A 19,655-nucleotide genomic window follows, 5' to 3' on the forward strand; every position below is an offset into this window, starting at 1 on the left:
AAAGAAATAATAAACCATTCTCTGACGTTCCGGTGTTGATAACCAAGTAGGTACCTCATCTTAGTAGACATTAAAAGAAGTTCAGGTGCATAAGATTAAAACTCACAACCAAAAATTTGCCTAAGAGCACCCAAGCCAAACTAGTCTGTGTTGATTTTATACATTACAGAGGTAAAAGCCGATTCAGCTCCACACTCACCTCTTCTTCTGTGTACTTGAGCTTGTATTCTCTTTTAACAGCTGGATCAAACCTGGTCTGTGGAAGCCGTACCTGGATCTGCACCAAACCAATATTCACCCAGAGGCTTCCTCGACAAGCTGTCTCTGATAACTCCTTCAGCCCTTCCCCAAAGAACTGCTGCAAGCAAGTAAGCAGGAGAAACAGGAATTCTTTAGGAAGTAACTCCTGATCAGTGATGTTTCTAAGTATCTTGAAAAGAAACTCGTATGCAACAGGATCCTTGAGGTAAAGCTTCTCACAGCACTCCAAAAATTCTTCCTGAAGATCCACTGGCACCAGATCTACCAGGGCAGAGAGTAGTTCACTCAGCATTATTCCTTGTAGCCTAGCATCTGTGTGACTAGAGGCAAAGGAATGAGAAAAGAATGAGAAAAGTTTACATGTGGTAAGCAGGCTTCTGGAACATGCCTGAATTAAGTAACATATATATGGAATAAAGATCTCAATACCTAAAATCTACTATTGAAGAGACAGCCAAGTTGGTCCACAGTGCTGTGCTTACTTCATGAAGCTGCTGTGCCCTCTCCATCCATTCTCCCAGTGTCACATGGGATGATGCCAAAACAGGAAGCCCACTCACATCCCACTGTCTTGTCTTGCTGCTGCTAGTTAGAATTTCAAAGAAGCACTTTGAGAAAATGGCTCGGGTCAAAATACCTGGGCCCTAAATTAAGAGATTAAGAGTTAGATTGTTCAGATGCAGTCTGCACTCTGCTAGAACTTACAGTACTGATTTAGAACACTGTTCTATTATTCAATTAAATAGTACTTAGTGTAATTATTTGATTAAGTCAGAAGATACAAACCTTCATAGAAGGATTCATATGTGATTTAGACAAGTTATTTTCCTCTGTTGCAGGCAGTGGCCTCCAAGTCAACCAATACTCTGGGTCTGTGGCAAAAGTACTGTTCCAAAAGGATGCTAATGCAGCGTTAATCAGTTGAGATGACAGAATAGGCATCTCTTCAAGGGATATCTAAGGAGAAAGAAAAGCCTAGAGATGAGGATAATTTACAGGGAGCATAGGAGAATCAGGCACACAAAATCAATAAAACCCCAAGAGAGTATGATACTGTTTTTCAGTGGCAACATGCTTGCATCTCTTCTCAACTAAGAGTCCAGTTTAAACCATTAGCAATTCGGCTGGGGGTGGGGAGGAGGTCAGGGAGTCCCAGTTTAAAGTGATCTGCACTTCCTCCTGCCTGTGGAATATGCAATGTGTTTAGGAAGCATGTTTTCACAATACAGCCTCTAGCCTGCAACCACATGACCTCCTGTTACAACAGAAACACAGAACAGAAAAAGTTATCCAATAGTCTGCTCTGAAGCTTTTAAAGTGAACTTGCTGTTTTACTGAGCTTTGTGGGAACACAGCCACCATTGTATCATAGATAAATACTAGCCAGTCAGAATTTCTCTGGCATGTTAAATGCCCTACAGAAAATGCATCAGAAAACTGTCTCAGTCTAACTGTTCTGCAGCACAGGCCTAATGAAATTTAGAGGCACAGAAACAGAGACAAGAACTTCACAGCATAAAATTCCTTAGAATACATAGATACAACCCGCTTGGCACCTGCCATTCAATCAATATTCTGTTTTCCATTAGGTCATGGATGAATTTTACAATAGTACCAAAGCAGATCACATAGAACTATGCTATTTGAGGCAGTTGTTTTATATTTTATTGTTGTGGCTTCATTATATTTGTTTAAGGCTCACAGTAAACGACTTTTCCTATTAAAAGAAGGAACAGTTATTGTTTGGCACAGGTAAGAAAAACTGCATGTCAAAAATCTTAACAGAGATATGCTAATTTTGAAGAGTTTGTTAAAAGCTTCTACAAGACTAATTAAACTAAATCCTGTTCTTACCTCCTTAAGCTGTAACAAGTGCCACAGAGCAGATAGCTGGTGAGAAGCGGCTGGTGTCAACTTCAGAGAAAAAGCTATAAGCTGAAGTAGATCTGAACATATGCTTAGTTCTTGACTGCAGTTCTTCCTGTAGCAGGTAAAAAAATGCAACCTAACTAATGGTTAAGCAGTGCACATGAAGTAAATCATGTGGATAGTAAAACAAATTGATAATGGCAGGTGAAGTCACAACAATGAAGATGTCCTGAAAGGTTAAAATGATGTTTTTAACATTGGAGAAAACCAAGCACTCAAAGAATACTCAAAAAATTTGCATCCTTCAAATCTGGCAAAATGTAAATATAGCAAAAGAGGGAAGAAGTGTCATCTCCTGTAGCTATAACCTACATGTTCAGCAAAACGTGTGGAAATAAAACGCCTTGCAGCTTTACAGTTCTTGTGAAAAATCAGTGATTCTAGAATTTTCACTATACAAAAAATTTTCACTGAAATCCATGAATTCAGAGCCCTCTTTTAAGCAATAGTAAACCAGCCAAAATAGAAATACACTTAGCCGCTTAAACCAACACTAACACTTCTTAAATTACTGATATTAAACTTCAAGTCATGTGTGCAGGTTACATAAAAGGAAACAAGCACACCAGAGCACTTTCTTCAACACCAGGTCTAACTCAGTCTTTCTGCAGCAGCCCCCAGCAACGTGGCAATAAAAAAAAAAATTCATGTTAATTCCCAATCTGAAGGACTCTGCTATTTCATTAAAAGGTAAATATATATTTCCAAAAGGAAAATATAATTTACTACATAAAAGATTTTAGTTTTCCTTCACCTATTCTACCATAAGGAAAAAAAGGGCAATTTCTGGAGTCTATTTAGTTTACTCCAAGGGCCTTGGCCATCAGCATTCCTATATTTGCATCAATAAAGTCAGAAAAAAAAACCCCAAAACTTCCTCAATAGAACACTAAACTACTCGCTTTTTACACTTTTTAGTGACCCAAGTGCAATTCTGCATGCAGACAAGGAATGCACATGCATTTATATTCACAATTACACATAAGCACGTGTACACCACATACATACATCCATGTATACAAGCCATATACATTAGGGCCACAGTTTAGTGTTGACTCTTGAGTGCTGGGTCAAGGGTTGATCTTTGAGGTCTCTTCCAAGCAGATGTATTCTGTGATCCACACACTCACAGATTTACATGCAAATGTGAAGTACTAAGGTTACAGCTTTTAGCTAGGGGTTCTGAATCACATGAAAGATAAAATGATTTTTCTCCAACTTTCTTCTTACCTTCTTGCAGAAGCTTTAGCCACATAATCTGCTGTCAGTTTGTACTGCCAGAGCCCACTTATGTATTCCATTGCAGGCCACAGCTGAACCCGAGTGCGGAGCTGGTTTAACAAGGCAGGGTCTAACTGACTGGAGATGGCATCTTCAGTAAACCTTTCTTCTGAATGACTATATGTAATTCCTTCTGCTCTCAGGTGTGAATGCACGGCTTTCAAAAAAATCTTTAGCTGACCTGTTTGACAGAGTGCAAGAGGCACATAAATGCATGTACCATAGTTCTTGCCAATGACCATTTCACATCCATTCCATTTGTATATAAGGAGAGGACAGAAATCAGCCAGTCAAGCTCTTTGAATGTGTTACCTACCCAGACTAACATCTTCTAAATGATTTGCTCTAGTTATCAGGCCATCAGCTTGCAGCAGTGCTTTCTTCAACGTCCATCCAGTGGCAGCAATTTTCAGACAGTGCATTTTTTCCTGCCATCTACTGTCTCCAAAGGCCAATCTTAGCTCCAAAATGTTAAGTGGTTTGCTGAGAGCTTTTAACTGAGAAAAACATTCCATGCCCAGTTTATCCTGCAAACAGGAGGAGGACATTTGATCAAGTGGCAATGTTTCAGCAGCACTAGCAAAGCAACAAAGAACAAGATCTGTGACTGCAGTCAGAAATAAGATTTCAAATTCACATGCGCACAACTGAAGTACAAGTAAACATAAATGAAACTGCAACAACTTAGTAATTCCTCTGTAGCCCTACTCAATACAGCAAGGAGACAGAAACTGAAACAATTGCAACAATTCTATCTTGTCAAGTTTGGGGTTTTCATCTTCATGAAGAACACCTCTGCTCTGAGGATAGGCTGAGGGAGCTGGGCTTGTTCAGCTTAGAGAAGACTCCAGGGGGACCTTAGAGCTGCCTTCCAATACCTCAAGGAAGGCTGGAGAAGGACTTTTCGTAAGGGTGTCCAGTGATAGGACAAGGTGGAAGGGTTTTAAGATGAGGAAGAATGGGTTTAGACTGGATCATAGGAAGAAGTTCTTCAGTATGAGGGTGGTGAGACTCTGGAATAGGTTGCCCAGGAAGGTTGTGGATGCACCCTCCCTGGGGCTGTTCAAAGCCTGGATGGATGAGGCCTTGAGCAGCAGAGTCTAGTTGAGAGGCATCCCTGCCCATGGCAGAGAGATTGGAGTAGATGATCTCTAAGGTCCCTTCCAACCTGAGACATTCTATGATTCTATGCTGAAACAACTTTTTTTATCAATCTAACAAGCCCAAAAGGAATGTATTTTTGCTGGCCTGGAAAGCAATTGCTACTAATCTTTATGATTGTTTTAAAGCATATTTGGTATCTCTGGAAATACAAATATTTGGCAAACAGAGTACCAATACCTTAAAAGGAAGAGGTCTTCCCAGAGACTTCTGTAGTATCTTCACATTGGCAGAAATACCAGCAGGATTGGCCAAGCAGCTCTGAATATGCTGTGAAACAGACTGAATTTCCTTGGAAACCCTTGGAGATTAAAAAAAAGCCCACAGTTAAATTGGACTGTGAGATAAAAGGCAAAAGGATACAAAAGAAAAGTTCCTTCTTTCAGCCTTCCACTAAAGAGGCAACTGAACTTAAAAGTGGGTAAATGCCTCAATGACCATTTAGGCAAGATGAAGCCCAATGGTAATAATCTTGAGTTTTAAAAACGAGCAGCTATGGAATAAATTACACTAATGGAATGCAACTTGGACATGAACAGCAAATAGTGTCAAATAACTCTAATACTAACAAGAGGGGAAATTATATAACCATTTAACAGAAACACAAACCATCAAAGCCACTCACTTGTGCTGGTCTGATCCAATAAGCATCTGAGGAACTCTGTTGATTAGATGCTTCATAACCCAGTGCCAGTGAAGAGACAGAAGTGACAACCCTGGTGAATCCACTGTCACAGCATCAGAGACTGCCCAGAACCGGTCACGCCACAGCAAGCAGTATAAAATCTAACAACAAGCCAAAACCATTATATTTTCCAGTTGCCTAGCCCTGCATCATACAGAACACTTTGTTCTTGAAGCAAGAGAAAAATGCAGAAACATTGTCACCGCCATTAACTACTGGAGCAGACAATGCTTCATGCTTAGTGGCACATAACTAGCACTCGAGTATGTGTTTTCCAAAAATATGGCAGGGCTCTGCTGGCAGGTGGAAATAAACCAGTCAAAACCAAGTAATCCCTGAACAAAGTCTACTATGCAATTTTTGGATTCCAGTAAAATGATCTTCATGGTCTAAAACAGGAGAGGGAGACGTGAACCAGCTCTGTGACATGTGCTGACTGTCAGCCACACAGGTTCAGATCTCTTTATGTGAGATGGATGTGGATACTCCCTTTATTGTTAGTAGAAAGAGGCAATTCTATGGCACGATGAGTATCTGGGTCCTAGATGCATACATTTAGGTAAGATAACTCCCACTCTGAGGAGAATCTGCAGGCTGAAAATAGACATCCCACAGAAGAATGAGAAGACAACACAGCCACTGAAATAAACATAGTATTTGCCTAGTGTCAGGCATATTCTGCATATCAACAGAAATCCTGTAGTTTATTTCTTGATACCTGAAACTAGAAATAGTGTTCTGCACACTGTCAAATTTCACACAACTTCCATAAATGTACCATGCAAAGTCTACTCACATCATGCATGTCATCATCACTTAAGGCCACCTGAGTAGACTTCACCCAGTTAAACATAAATGCATCCCAGAGTTCAAAGAAAGGAGCAAGGTTGACCACAATTGCATGAGGCAGGCAGTTGTAACTTCCTGGATCTGAGATTTGAGGAAGAGGGAAAGAAAGGGAAAGACTGAATGTTCTAGTCACAAAACATGACAAGTAGGGGTCAATTTCTCATCACTTAGACTCTCTCTGTAGCTGGGAGCTGAACTGCTGAAAACAGATCCCTAATTGTCAAAGTAACAAAAGGTATCCCTTCATCCTTCACTACTTGCACATTTCTCTGTTCTACTGCATTGAATATATATAAAAAATAAAATAATACAGAATGAAAGAAACATTGATCAGTTCCTTCTATGCAACATACTGATTTCATCACTGAATTCTTCCCCTTTGTTTTAGGAGCAAACAGCCTAACTACACTGAACAATAAAAAGAGGATTGGAACAAAAACACAAATGAAGAACCTGTCTATTCTTACTAGCTAAAGACAAAAATGCAGTTCCAGTTTCTCTGCACCACCTTCCTCATGTTTAGGCAATTAAGAGAGAAATGGCATGAACTGGGATGTTATAAATGGTGTAGCAAAGAACCAAAAGGAACTCTAAAACTCAACCCACCCTTGCGGAAATCCAGAGACATTCTCAGGACGCTATTTCTCGGTTTCCTGATGGTAATCAAATTCTTCTCAGTGTAGCTTCTCTTTTCTCGGTCAAGAAATAATACTGCCCTGAATTGAAAATAAAAGTTGTTAGAAATTCAGAACCATTTAAAGGCCTTTGCCTTATGAGAACGGTGAACTGCAAAATGACATTTGATATTGTATTGCGAAAAAAGAATCAAGTGCAGCATAAACAATCACTGGAATATGGTTTCTGCAGAAACAAGGTTCACAAAAAGCAGATTCCTGACTTCAGCAATCATCAGGAGGGACAAAGCAGTGAGCCAATAAGCATATGCAACATACACCACTTGTAGGATGTGTGAGCAGATGCTTCCTCACACTGTAACTGCAAGATCTGTGTACTTCTACTCTTATTAGGAAAAGCAGTTCAAATCCAAAAGCAGGGCAGCAATTTAATTCTTATGTCAGAGACTTCACACCACTGCTTCTGCCTCCTCCATGCTTTATCCTACAGTTCTTGTTTGTCCTTGAAGTACTCCAGCTTATACGGAATACTGGGAGCCCTGTTTCCTATATTAAGTGATTTGTTTTAGTTTTCATCTACAGAAAACAGAAGCAAAAAAAAATTACCTAGATCTGTGAAACTTCTGCTTAGTATTTCAGACCTGATTTATCAAAAATCTAAACACTTACTGGCAAATACTGCAAGTGTTTACAGAGCACTGACTACAGCCACTGGGCAATCTTCTCAAGACCTTTTTGTAACTCACCGATTTGCTACAGACTTCAAAAGGATTAGAAGCTGATCTGTGTGTTCCATTTCTGTATCAAAGTTCATTGAATTTCTAACTATATCCCAAAACTGTACATTCCATCTTGGGTCCAGAGGCATCACATGTTCGTCTGGAAAGTCAAAAAGACAGCAGTGGAAACATGATTTAGTGAGACTTCTCTTGATCCTCTTGCCTAAACAAGAACCTTAGGGAAAGAAAGAAGGAAGCCTAAGAGAAAAGCATAGTGTCAAGCTCCCTCACACCAGATAGCCCAACAGGAAAGCATTAAGTTGACTGCAAGTTTTGTAAAACAGAACAATGAAAATTAATTAACCAGTGCTAAGAGTAGCCCAAAAAAACAGCCTGGAAACTCAAGTCCTTTTCCTTTACAGTCCAGGCAAGACACCTAGGACCATCCATAAAGGGTCTATGTAGCTTTCATTCACCTAACAAGCTTGGAAAGGAAACCACAGGCCTGAGCTCCCTGTAAAACACTGAGGGAAAGCTGTAGGCCTTAACATGGGTTACAGATGGGCCAACACAATAAATGCTGAGAGAAAACAGGATGCATAAACCATCCAGTCAGAAAGGCAGTGCATATATGCATCACTCTTAAGGACATCACTTCACTCTGAGTAGCAGGAGTGCATGTGGGTCACAGATACACACTCAGGATTTGTAGTCATAGCACTCATACGTAATTTGCTTAGGATGAATGCTTTTAATTGATGTATTTGCAGTTCTAGACAGCAAGAATGGCTCTGTTGTTAGTTAGAATTTAGCCTTTGTTTTGTTACACACATTCCCCAAGAAGGGTTGCAGCGTGTTCAGAGAACAAATAAAGGAAGCACCAATGTCTTACACAATATTTTTTTTTCCAGAAGTACCTGTCATAGTTGGCTGTAGCAACTTGATCATGTTACTGACTCCAGAGGAGAGGGGACTGGCATAGAAACTACCAAGGGCTACAGCACCTGCTTCCAGCTGAATCCGCACTGGATCTGTAGGTGAAGGGGACAGAACATAGGTATAAAAGGCAGAAAATTTAATACAAATGAGGAAGAACTTAACTGAACTAACACAAGCAGCCTGAAGCTCATCTGTCCATACACTCTGGACACGGTGCTTGCACTTAGTTGGTATTAGCTCTAAAATGTCTTAAAAGCAGACAGAATACCATGGCCAACACGATAAATCTGGTAAGAGTTAAACTGGTGATACTTCATGTAAGCCATTAAAACTACAGCTTGTGAAAAATTGATGACCTTATGCCTTCAAATCACCCTCTCAGTACATCTATTTCCCTCTTCCTGTCACATGGGTCTCTGTTCCCTACCTCCAGTGAAAGAGCAGACCTTGCTAGCACAGCATCCTTTCAAGTATTGGTGTGCTGTCCTTTGGCTTATTTCTAGCAAGCCTTATTTTGTGCCCTTCCCCCTTCCAATCTATTTTAAAGCTCTTCCAATAAGTGCTGCTAGCTCCTGGGCTAGGATCATTTTCCCACTCTGGACCAGGTGCCTGTTGCCAGCAGGCCTGATGTCATGTAAATCAACTCATGATTAAAGAATCCAAACTCTTGCCAGAGACATTAGGCTTAGAGACAGGCCTGATCTGCTGGCTCTTCCTGCTTATTCTTTCATCACTCCCCACAACCTGGAGAATAGAGGAGAACACCACTTGTGCTCCCAATCCCTTAACCAGCCTTCCCAAGGCCATGAAGTTCAGCCCAAAGTCTCTTGTTATCCCTACTATGTACAATCGGTTTCTGAATCTCCCTGCAGCCTCAATGCCCTTGGTTTAATGTGGATAGTTGAGAACTTCCAAACCATTCAAGTGATCTGATGAATGTTTTCACAAAAATATAATAAATCAGTCATTATATAAAAGAAAGTTAAACGATCACATACCAAGCACTTGTGGCAGATTTTTGGCTAAGGAGTTAAGCCATTTAACTCTCAGTGTCCAATCATGATTGGTTGCCTTTTCTGTGAACAACTTCACTGAAGCCTGAAGAATTTCCATTTTATCCATCCAGTTTTCATCTATCTCAACACCATGGAATTTGAGGCTTTCAGGATTAGTGGACTGCATAACCTTTTGAAGATCTTGCAGAGTCAGTGGCAGTGTCCTGAAACACAAAAAAGTCCAGCAATCAAGGGCTTGAACTGGCAGCTCCAGGAAAAAATGTATTTTGTCTGCAAAGCTACTCAGCAACCAACCATCTTCAAGCAAGAAGGCAGCAAGGCAATCATCTTTCTTCTCTTCTTTAAAGTCAGTTTCCAACTTCAAACCAGCTGGAAGTATCTACTATTAGGAACTAACTCACTGTTGCCAAGAATTAATGCAGTGCCAGAATTGAACATCCACAGAACTGACCACGCACAACATTTAACCAGAATGATATGAAAAGGTGAGTTAAGAAAAGGCAAAGAAAGAAGTGTTACAAGAAAGCAGGGAGTACAGAGAACCATTAAGTATTTAAAACTAATTAAAGACTTCTTTTTTTTTTTTTTAAAGCTTGGAAAGAAACTGAAGGAAGACATTTTTGGGGCTCTTATTATCTCGTAAACCCAGCGTTTGCATTCATGTTTGCTAATAAATGCCTACTCCTAAATTCAAGTCAATATATGTCAAATGCACAAGAGAGTCAAGTATTTTGAACTGAAGAATAAACCAGTAAATAATTAAACTTGTATTTGCAGTGGTTGAATGGAAAGGTAGCAGGAGCCTCAGCTGGAGTGTGACGACCACAGTTTCTACCCACACAATCTGGTCAAGATACAGTCTTGCCGAGAAACATGACATGCCCCCAGTAGTTCACACATATTTTTTTTTAAACTTAGGAGACAAAAAATTGTTTCTTGCCTACCTGCAGTTTTTCAGGTTTAGTCTATTCAGACAATGCATTAGGATCTGTGCATCACTCTGGACTGTAGAAAGAAGCGAATCCTCAGCTGCAAACACACCTGTAGGTAGGGAGTCTGGCCACAATCCCATTGCTATCAAGGAGTCACCCCAAGTTTCATGGGAAGCCAGAGATGAGGTATGCTTTGCAACCAATTCTAACACAAGCTACAACAAACAACAAAAAGCAGTTTAGTATCATATTTAAACACATATTTGAGTACAGTAACTCAGAGAGCTCTTTAATTACACGTGCTTATGATGAAATCATCATAAACCAAATGTTCTACAAACACTATACAACCTAAACAATAAAAGTACCCAAACCTTCCAAGCAAAAGTGAAATAACATACTAAACAGTTTAAAATAGAAAGTGAATATTGCTATCTTCAGGTGACAGTGTGTACAGTGTTTCAGGCTATAGATTCATCAGTATTAACATCTCAAAGTCTTAGCTGAAGCTGTTAAAACAAACCAAACAAATAAGCCTCCAATTCCAACCGGGATAAAATCTCCAACAAAACATATTTACCCCTAGGAAATATCTAAGTAAGCACGTCACAGATTGGCATTCTTTATACAATTCTCACTCATCCAACCTCCGTCTTCCGTGGCTTGCTACCAGGCTGAGAACATAATGCCACGAAACAACAGCCAGCAGCTCAAATTCACCATATTTTACTATTCAATAGCAAAACCAAACAATTTTTGGAGCTTTCACTGATCTGTTAGTTACATGTAGAACTGTACTGATTATACTGGAGCCAAAAAAGTCTCTGAATCTGAAATCACAGAAAATGTCCCAATGCCACTTAACCTCTCCTCTTCATCACCCAGCAGATGCCCTAGAGGATTTTAAAACAGTTTGGCAACCTTCATCAAGCACTTAGGAAACAGAGGATCTCAGAACTAGCCCCAGGAAATTGTATTTTTCACATATCTAGATGATAGAAGAAAGTGTCATAGGTTGAGGACCCAGGAAGTCGATATAGGAAATTGTGTAATTCCATCCCATAATCCTGCATCTCCCTATATAAGGGGAGTTCACAATTCTTTCTCTTTCTCCCTTCTCTCTGCTCCTGGTGTGCAGTGGCTGTTATCTCTCTTGGTGTGAGGGGGAGTTTGTGGCCTTTCTGCAATTCTTGGCAATTTCTTGCTGCACAATTGGGCCTAGTGGGGGGGGGGGGCAGTGAGGCCTAGTGTGGGGACATAGAGGCTTGGTAGGCCTGTCTTAGTCAGGGGTGAAGCTTGGCTTACTCCTGGGCCTACTGAGGCTTAGTGTGTAGGGGGAGAGGTTTTGGAAGGGTTTGGCCTAGCAGCAAGGCCTTGTTGGCCTCAGTTGGGAAGCTAACCTGAACTGATTCTGTTTGTGTATATATTCCCTTTTTCCTTGATCACCTTTTGTATTTCTGTATATATTTGTAAATAGTATTCCTATTTGACCTCCAATTCTGCGTGAATGTTTTTGTTTCACTCCCTTGTGGGTATAATACCTTTCTGTCTGCTCAAACTAACAGAGAAAAGCTTTTAAACACAGGGCTGTTACCTTTTGGTTAATCTGCAGTTGTTGTGAGCGGCCATAAACTTCCCAACAGGCTCTGTAAAAAGACTTTGCTAATCCAAGGCCTCTTTGCATCTGCTGCACAATTAACACAGCAGCCTGAAGCAAAGGTGACAAAGATGACACAGAACCTGAAAGATACACAGCATTTAGGATGATATGAATGTTTAGGTAGTTAGCCCTTCAGCAATTTAAGGACAAATATCAGATCCAAACCAAATTAATCCTACTGGGTCCTGAAAATGGAAAGGGTTCTTCCCAAGGGTAGTAAGAAAATTTGACAAGACAGGAAATATCAGGTGACAGCTCAAAAAAAGGTATCAAGAAGCTAAGATGAATAAAACTCAGTGTCATCCTGCTCCAAAGAACAACTAGAACAGGCCTTGTGCAAAACCTCTATTTCACTAATTTTTCTTTAGAAGGTGCTGCCTTCTCTGTAGCAAGACAACTGACACTTGCCAGTGTCTGGTATCTCTTTACAAAGCACTTCAGTTACCATCAGATCTCCTACTGAGAATGCAAGAAAAAAAAAAAAAAACAACCCAAAAGAACTTGGTTGTACTTTTATGCCTTTACTTACATTGGGACATAACACAGTAGAACAACCAAGCTTTTATATTAAATAGTGATTCCAAATACACACAATGATCCCAGGTTCTTAAATACCGAACAGACTTTTTTTTACCTGCTATTGCTGCCTTGGTTTCTGAATGCACAGCCACAAGTGCATCACAGACGCTGTCTCCCACTAAACCCAAACCATGCAGGAGCAACTTCAAATCCAGACTGTCCAATACATTTCCATCATTCTCCCCAGGAATGTAAATTTCAATCCCACGATTCCGCATGGCTCTGGATATCTCCCCATGAACTGGATCCATGGAAAGGAAAAGCCTGTTGGATATTAGAATAGCTCAGTTGCAAGGGACATACAACAACCATCCAATCCAACTGCCTTACATTCTTGAGATGTAACTTAGGGCTTTAAGCTGTTACTCTGGAACCACCAAATCCATAAAGCAAATTATTCTTCACACAAACAGGGACACTGCTATCTAGAAAGCCAGAGACATCTACTGAATTTTAGTGAGAACTCTGTATGAATAATTATACTTTGAAATTAGCCACAGATATGGTGCATGATTTTTAACTCAGTTATATCTGAGCTATGTCGATTTTATCATTTGCCTGCTTACAAAAAAAAAAAAAAGTTAAACTATGCCTCTGAGCTATAAAGAAGACATTTAAATGTCTTAGCAACAGCTTCAGATAAATCTGTGCTATTTAAAAAGCAAAGTATTCAACACCCTGCTGCTAAGCAGGCATCTCTTAGAAGCAAGGAGCAGAAAAACTTTTGAGACACAATGCTACAAAACATGTTTTTGAAAAGTCAAAGACCTTGTTTCCAAATCAGAGGCATTATTGTAATGAATTTGTAAAAGGTAAGAACTATACAGAACACTTTATATATGCTCCTCCCATCTCCCTAATAGACTACTGTAGGTCTAAGAGAATACAGACTGTCTGGTTTTGTGAGGTTTTTGGATATCAGTTTTTTGGGGGAGCTTTTTATGTTCTGTTATTGAAACTCAGATTCATGGATAATGTGCAAAAAGCTGGGAAGAAAATTATTATGTCCATATACCAGCTTTCATTACCAACGTATCTGACTACTTCACCACCTTCAGCACATGCATCCTCAACTCCTGTACAGTGAGAGACAAGGAAGTGATGAAATCCTAAATTAGAAATGGAGAATCAAGGCAGAGGTACATTGCTATGATTTTTGCAGTGTACTAGTCTGTGCTGCAACAGGGATATAAAGCCAAGCCTCTCAAACTCTGTCATATGCTTCTTGCAGTGCAGCTTTCTTCCCTGCCCAGACAGGCAGTGTCAAAACAGTACACAACAAACTAAATGGCATTCAAAACATCAAAAGACTGGCTCACTACTGACATTTTTCCCCTAAATCTACTAGGAAAAATAAATGAGAAAAAAAAGGCAAAAGGGCAGAAATGCAAAGTACCTGAAGTTTGGATGAGGAGCTATTGTAGGAATTGTGCCATCTATCACACCTCTCTCACTCATGGTAAGAACACCTCCTGGTTCGAGCAGGGCATTCAAACGATCCAGCACAGAAGGGCTATATTGAAAAGAAATTGGCATGGTTATAAGAAGGTAACGATTTGATTCCTTTCTAGCCTGAAACAAAAATTATACCAGTCCTAAGCAAAAAGCCAAACAGTTAATTACATCATGAGGTAACAGGAAAACTATCAACTGTTAAGCTAATAACGAAGATACTCCTCCAGAAAATACAAGTTGCTGCTCCTATATATCATTACCAAATGCAAAAAGTTCAGTTGTGAACCATGCAGTAAGAGGCCACCAGAATGTCTTACTTGCAGAAGTTAACATTGTCCATCAGCAGCCAGTCTCCAGACTGCAGGGCCTGAATCAACATCCCATCCACCCACTCAAAAGTGCCATTGCTGTTATGGTCAGCAGCCTGGGCCTGCTGCAACTTGAAACGCCGGAACTCTTCTACCAGGAGAGCAAATTCTGCAAGGAAGTGTATCTTACATCAAAACTTGTATTACTGAGGTAGCTTCCTGTTCCTTTCAAGAAAATTAGTAGTTACTTTGTTAAGAAGTATGTATGCTTCCTACTTCGTCAGGGAACATAACAAGAGAGCCTCCAACTCTTCAAGTAGACCCCCATGGGCAAAATCCACAAGAGGGAGTGCTCGCAAGCAGAGAGGAATGTAAACTAGACTGACACTTTACTCCCTAAACAAACATTTTCCTCCATCCTTTCTCCCCTATTATATCAAGTTTGGTGGATAGCAATGCCATATTTAATCAATGGGGTTTTTAAAAGAGAAGAAAACACAGCCCATACATTATCATGCTGACATTTGTAAAGCTTGACTGGTCAGTGCTTCAGAGAACAAATCCAAGACCAGAATATCCAAGTTCCCTTTCCCAGGAATACAAGATAAGAGCTGTATTGCATCATATATTGATTAGTTCAGTATGGGAGAATTTCACTGTGGACTACTGATCACTGCCAGGTGTAATTACACCAAAAATAAACCTGAAGAACCATCACCAACGTAACTTTTTCAGAAGCTAGCCTGTAAAGTAAGCATGAAGGAACATACAAAAACCTACCAAAAAAATCCCAATTTCTCCTCAAGCTTTTACTGCACATACACAGATTACTCTTATTTTCTTCAGAGGAACATACAGCCTTACTTCAAACTGTCCATCACACCTACCTGCCTTTGAGTAAGAATTTATTTTGTTGTTTAGTCGCTGGGTAAGCACAAGTATTCCCTCCAGTTTGCTCACTAATTCAGCTGTAACACTTCTACTTCCTTCACCCAGAGATTTGGGTTTGTAGTTCAGGATGAAACTGCTCCAAGCACGCAGCACAACTTCAGCATCATCTGCACAAATCTCTGCCAGGAGAAGACTGTCCCTTACTAGGCTGCTCACAGCATTCCCCACTTTTTCCAAGAGCTGCTGCCATGGCCTATTGATATCAACCTGGAAACATGTCATTAGAAAGTTAGTTCATCCAGAAGGCTGTGGTGCCTAAGGCTCCATTTGATGTTTAAACACCAAGGTATCACAGTGGACTGGCCACTGTTAGGTGGGAAGAAGAAATGGTGCCATGCTTCCAAAACAGTCTTTACCTGTTCAAATCCACCCAGGAGCTCAGTTGTATCCATCGCACTGTTCATTGCCATGATTTTTAGTCGATGGCCAGTCAGATGGGCCAGCAGCTCAACAAGGCTGGTTTTGCCAACAGCTGCTGGGCCCACCAGGATGACCATCCAGCTCATGTGCACACATTTCATTATGGACTCGAGGGACTGCAGTGAGTGATGCAGAAGTAAGAGATTTCTGCCAGGACGAGGAATATAGCTGCCACGAGAAAGAACTGAATAACCGATCTGGAGGGGAAGAGACACACATGGGTGAGTTACTCAGAGGCAAATGGGAGCTCAGCTCTATAAGCTGCTTCCTTTTCTCTCCACTGACAAAACCTCTTGTCAGCAGCTTACCTGAACATTATATGGAGTGATGTGAAACTCTCTGGTTCCTGTATACACTTCAGCTTCCTGGCCAAAAATGTCTCTAAATATGGATATAACCTAAAGGGATGAAGGAACAAAAAAGAAAACTTATCAGTCCTAAGCTTTCCATTCCTCTAAAAATTTACTCCTAAGGTAGCCTTCCCTCTCAGCTCCACAGCAAGCTCTTCATTAACCATGCTTTCCTGTGACTTGGAATACTATGAAATGTTTCTTTTCCACAAGGTACTCCTGGGAAAGAAGTCACTCCATAAGTAAGCTCTTTTATAACAAACGAAAATATAATACTACTACAGGAAGAGGAAGGTAAAATCATGAGAAAAATATCCAGTCAATAACTTCAGTCTTATAATCTGACTGACTTTTAATTTAATACCATTTCAACATTGTGAAATTAAGCAAAAGCAAAGGATTTCTAGGCAAGAGAGGGATAAATAGTTGGCAAAGGTGGAATAACAACTGCAGCGAGTTTGTTTTATTAGAGGAATCTTAAGCAGAGGGGAGCAAATAAAAGAAATGACAGGCAAATAAATGTCATTAAAAAAAAAATCCAAGTCAGAACAATTTAGAACTACAGGACAGTACTTTTATTTACTCTACTGATACAAATGCTTTTTTTACTATATCACACCACTGTTTCTGTGCTCCCTGTATTCTTCCTCACAAATATGCATCCAACCCATGCCACATCTATGAGAACATTATTATTTTACACAGACTCACACAATACCAGGTTTTGTTCCATTTAAGTCCTTTGTAATTCTACTTGCCTTCATTTACACCAGCTTCCTGCCTTTATAGTAGTATGCAATTAAACGGATATTTTAAATGACAAAGGGAAGCAAGTCAAATCTCTTTTTTTGGCAACAGCTAATGTCTATGAGTGAATTGCAAGGCACCTTCAAATTTACACTTGTATTTCTAGAAATATTTCCCGACAACCTGAAGAGCAAGGAAGAACACACAGCTCACCTGCTCTTTGTCTTCCCTGGTTCTCATTCTTTCTCCATATACCAAAAATACGTGCTGGCCTGGGTCATAGCATGCTGGTGACTGGTCAACCAGCATAAGTTGGCACCAGCGGAAAAGATCACGTAAGTTGAACTCCCAGGGTCCACCTTTCTGTCCCCACTTTTTTTCAGCCATTACTTCTTTATCAATCTGGAAAAAGTAGCAATTAAAAAAAAGTCTTTATTTTAGCCATTTAGTTCTTCAGGGATTTTTTTTATAAAAATTGAACTGAATTTCTGCCTTTGGCACTGCTTAAAACACAATAGAAAGAGCAAGCTGTAGTCACTTTTCTGAAGATAACAGAAAGTTTGATTTAGTTTCTCCTCAGCTAATCCTCTAACACTCATCTCAGTTTTCCTTTTCGCTCTTGCACTCTATAAATGAGCATTCATGAGATGCTGCCACTAAAGATTTTACGTGAAACCACAGAATATTACTTTCAATTAACATTACTACACTTCATAGAATCATAGAATGGCTTAGACTGGAAGGGACCTTAGAAACCATCTACTCCAATGTGAAGACCAAATGCAATTCCAGAAGCATGACCATAAACAAAATTCTTACTGTAAATGTTATATCCTGCACATAGCACAAAATGGCAGCATCTAAACCACAAAATGCTAGTAAGTTGATGTCTTGCAGTTAATCTTGTTGAAAACCTTTTATAGTAGCAAAATTTTAGATCTGACCATCTCTGAATGCTTCACAAACAAATCCTATCAGGATAGATTTTCCTTTTATTGGTCTCTTAGCGTTCCAGAGGAATTACACATATCCTTAACAGGCAGAACCTTCTGTAAAGGTCAGATGCTTCTTTCACTAGCAACATCCCATAATAAAGAGTAGATTTAAAAAAAATCAGACCTGAAATACAAATACACATTTTATTTCTTGTTAAGATATAGCTATCTTGTGTGTGATTCAAGAACAATCCTTATGTGGAAAACTGTTATTTTCTCAACTCACTTCACCTAGCTACCAAATCATAACTGTTTCCACCTTTTCTAGAATGAAGGCTTTTTTTAATACACAAATGTAATTATCTTATGTGAAAAGTAGCACCTCTTCAGTCATCAACCAAGTATCTGACTGCAGTGGTACATGAATTCAGGTAGGTTTTAGTGGTATTCTTTAATTTCTGCGTTTTTTTTCCACCAACACACTTCTCTATAAAAATGCTTCAGAATTCTAATCTTATAATTAATTTTTTTTAAATCTTACTGCATTCTGCCTACTTCTACACAGAAGAAACTAGATATTTATTTACCTTGTTATTGAAAGCAACCATTTTAGCAATAATGCTTTTATCAATGGCAGGAAACAACGTATTCCCAATAAATTCCATATCTTCTGCTGACAGTGGATCAACATACACCTGCAGAATTAAAATCATGCTGAGTGTTGATACAGTCAGAAAACTACAAGACAGGATCACAATGTAGTTTAAACCAAACAATTAAGCTTGCCTGTGTAAATCTATTAAGAAAGGACTTGGGCAGACCCTTTCTTCCACCTCCTTGTCTGTATGGATTTTGGCATCCAAAAATCTTAGTTGTCTTGTGCTGTACGTGAAAATTCATTCCCAGTTCTGGAACATAAATCTCTGCCCTGTGGTCAAAGCATGCATTTAGTCCTTCCAGTACAGACTGAGAAGCCAGATTCAGCTGAGGAAAGAAATAGGATACAATATTATTGCTCCACAAAACACTTTTGCTTTGTCTCTAGTTTAACAATCCAGGAGGTAAAACTAAATTTCTTTGCTGTTCTAGCACTGTCATATGTTGTTACCTCCAACTAGATGGAGAGCCACGAGGATGATTAGGGGACTTTAGCATCTCCCCTATGAAGAGAGACTGAGAGCCCTGGGGCTGTTTAGTCTTGAGAAGAGAAGACTGAGAGGGGATCTGATCAATGTCTATCAATATCTGAGGGGTGGGTGTCAAGTGGAGGGGGGCCAGGCTCTTTTTGGTGGTTCAAGGTGATAAGACAAGGAACAATGGGTTCAAACTAGAACATAGAAGACTTCACCTCAACATGAGGAGAAACTTCTTTACAGTGAGGGTGATGGAGCACTGGAACAGGCTCCCCAGGGAGGTTGTGGATTCTCCTTCACTGGAGACTTTCAAAACCCACGTGGATGCATTCCTGTGCAGACTACCCTAAGTGATCCTGCTCCAGCAGGGGGGTTGGACCTGATGATCTCTTGAGATCCCTTCCAATCTCTGATCTACTGTGATACTGTGATAGACTGGAGCAACTAACCCTTTTCCTTAAGTGCACTTAATAGCTGTACTGTGTTTTCACCATGATAACAAAGTGTTCTCCACTGCAAAATCTGGATGTTCAAGATGTTTCTTCTGAACTTATGTTCATACATTTGTGACATTCAGAGTGGTTTCTTTGTTTTCTTGTGTTTTTAAATAAAGGTGCTTTGGCTTATTTAAAGATAATGGTCATTTTCATTGCAAAGAAGTGAGCTCTATGTATACATATGCTTGAAAGCACATGAACAAACCTCTGGTG

General features: G+C 39.8%; 1 protein-coding gene across 1 annotated transcript in view; it reads right to left on the minus strand.

Annotated features, from left to right (window-relative positions):
• The window catches only part of MDN1 (midasin AAA ATPase 1), a 111,485-nt gene that overhangs the window by 39,988 nt on the left and 51,842 nt on the right, over positions 1-19,655 (minus strand). The window contains exons 38-61 of the mRNA XM_054399271.1: positions 18,599-18,796; positions 18,400-18,507; positions 17,091-17,279; positions 16,089-16,178; positions 15,717-15,977; positions 15,297-15,567; positions 14,419-14,578; positions 14,043-14,159; positions 12,702-12,910; positions 12,002-12,147; positions 10,420-10,622; positions 9,458-9,678; positions 8,438-8,551; positions 7,548-7,680; positions 6,773-6,882; positions 6,114-6,247; positions 5,258-5,418; positions 4,813-4,933; positions 3,788-3,998; positions 3,421-3,652; positions 2,116-2,242; positions 1,048-1,218; positions 691-905; positions 200-581 (exon numbers count right to left, since the gene is read on the minus strand). Of these exons, the coding sequence (XP_054255246.1) occupies positions 200-581; positions 691-905; positions 1,048-1,218; positions 2,116-2,242; positions 3,421-3,652; positions 3,788-3,998; positions 4,813-4,933; positions 5,258-5,418; positions 6,114-6,247; positions 6,773-6,882; positions 7,548-7,680; positions 8,438-8,551; positions 9,458-9,678; positions 10,420-10,622; positions 12,002-12,147; positions 12,702-12,910; positions 14,043-14,159; positions 14,419-14,578; positions 15,297-15,567; positions 15,717-15,977; positions 16,089-16,178; positions 17,091-17,279; positions 18,400-18,507; positions 18,599-18,796 (4,284 nt within the window). The remainder of the gene's footprint in view (positions 1-199; positions 582-690; positions 906-1,047; positions 1,219-2,115; positions 2,243-3,420; positions 3,653-3,787; positions 3,999-4,812; positions 4,934-5,257; positions 5,419-6,113; positions 6,248-6,772; positions 6,883-7,547; positions 7,681-8,437; positions 8,552-9,457; positions 9,679-10,419; positions 10,623-12,001; positions 12,148-12,701; positions 12,911-14,042; positions 14,160-14,418; positions 14,579-15,296; positions 15,568-15,716; positions 15,978-16,088; positions 16,179-17,090; positions 17,280-18,399; positions 18,508-18,598; positions 18,797-19,655) is intronic.

This window comes from Indicator indicator, chromosome 2, assembly GCF_027791375.1.
Source record: "Indicator indicator isolate 239-I01 chromosome 2, UM_Iind_1.1, whole genome shotgun sequence".
Lineage (NCBI taxonomy): Eukaryota > Metazoa > Chordata > Aves > Piciformes > Indicatoridae > Indicator > Indicator indicator.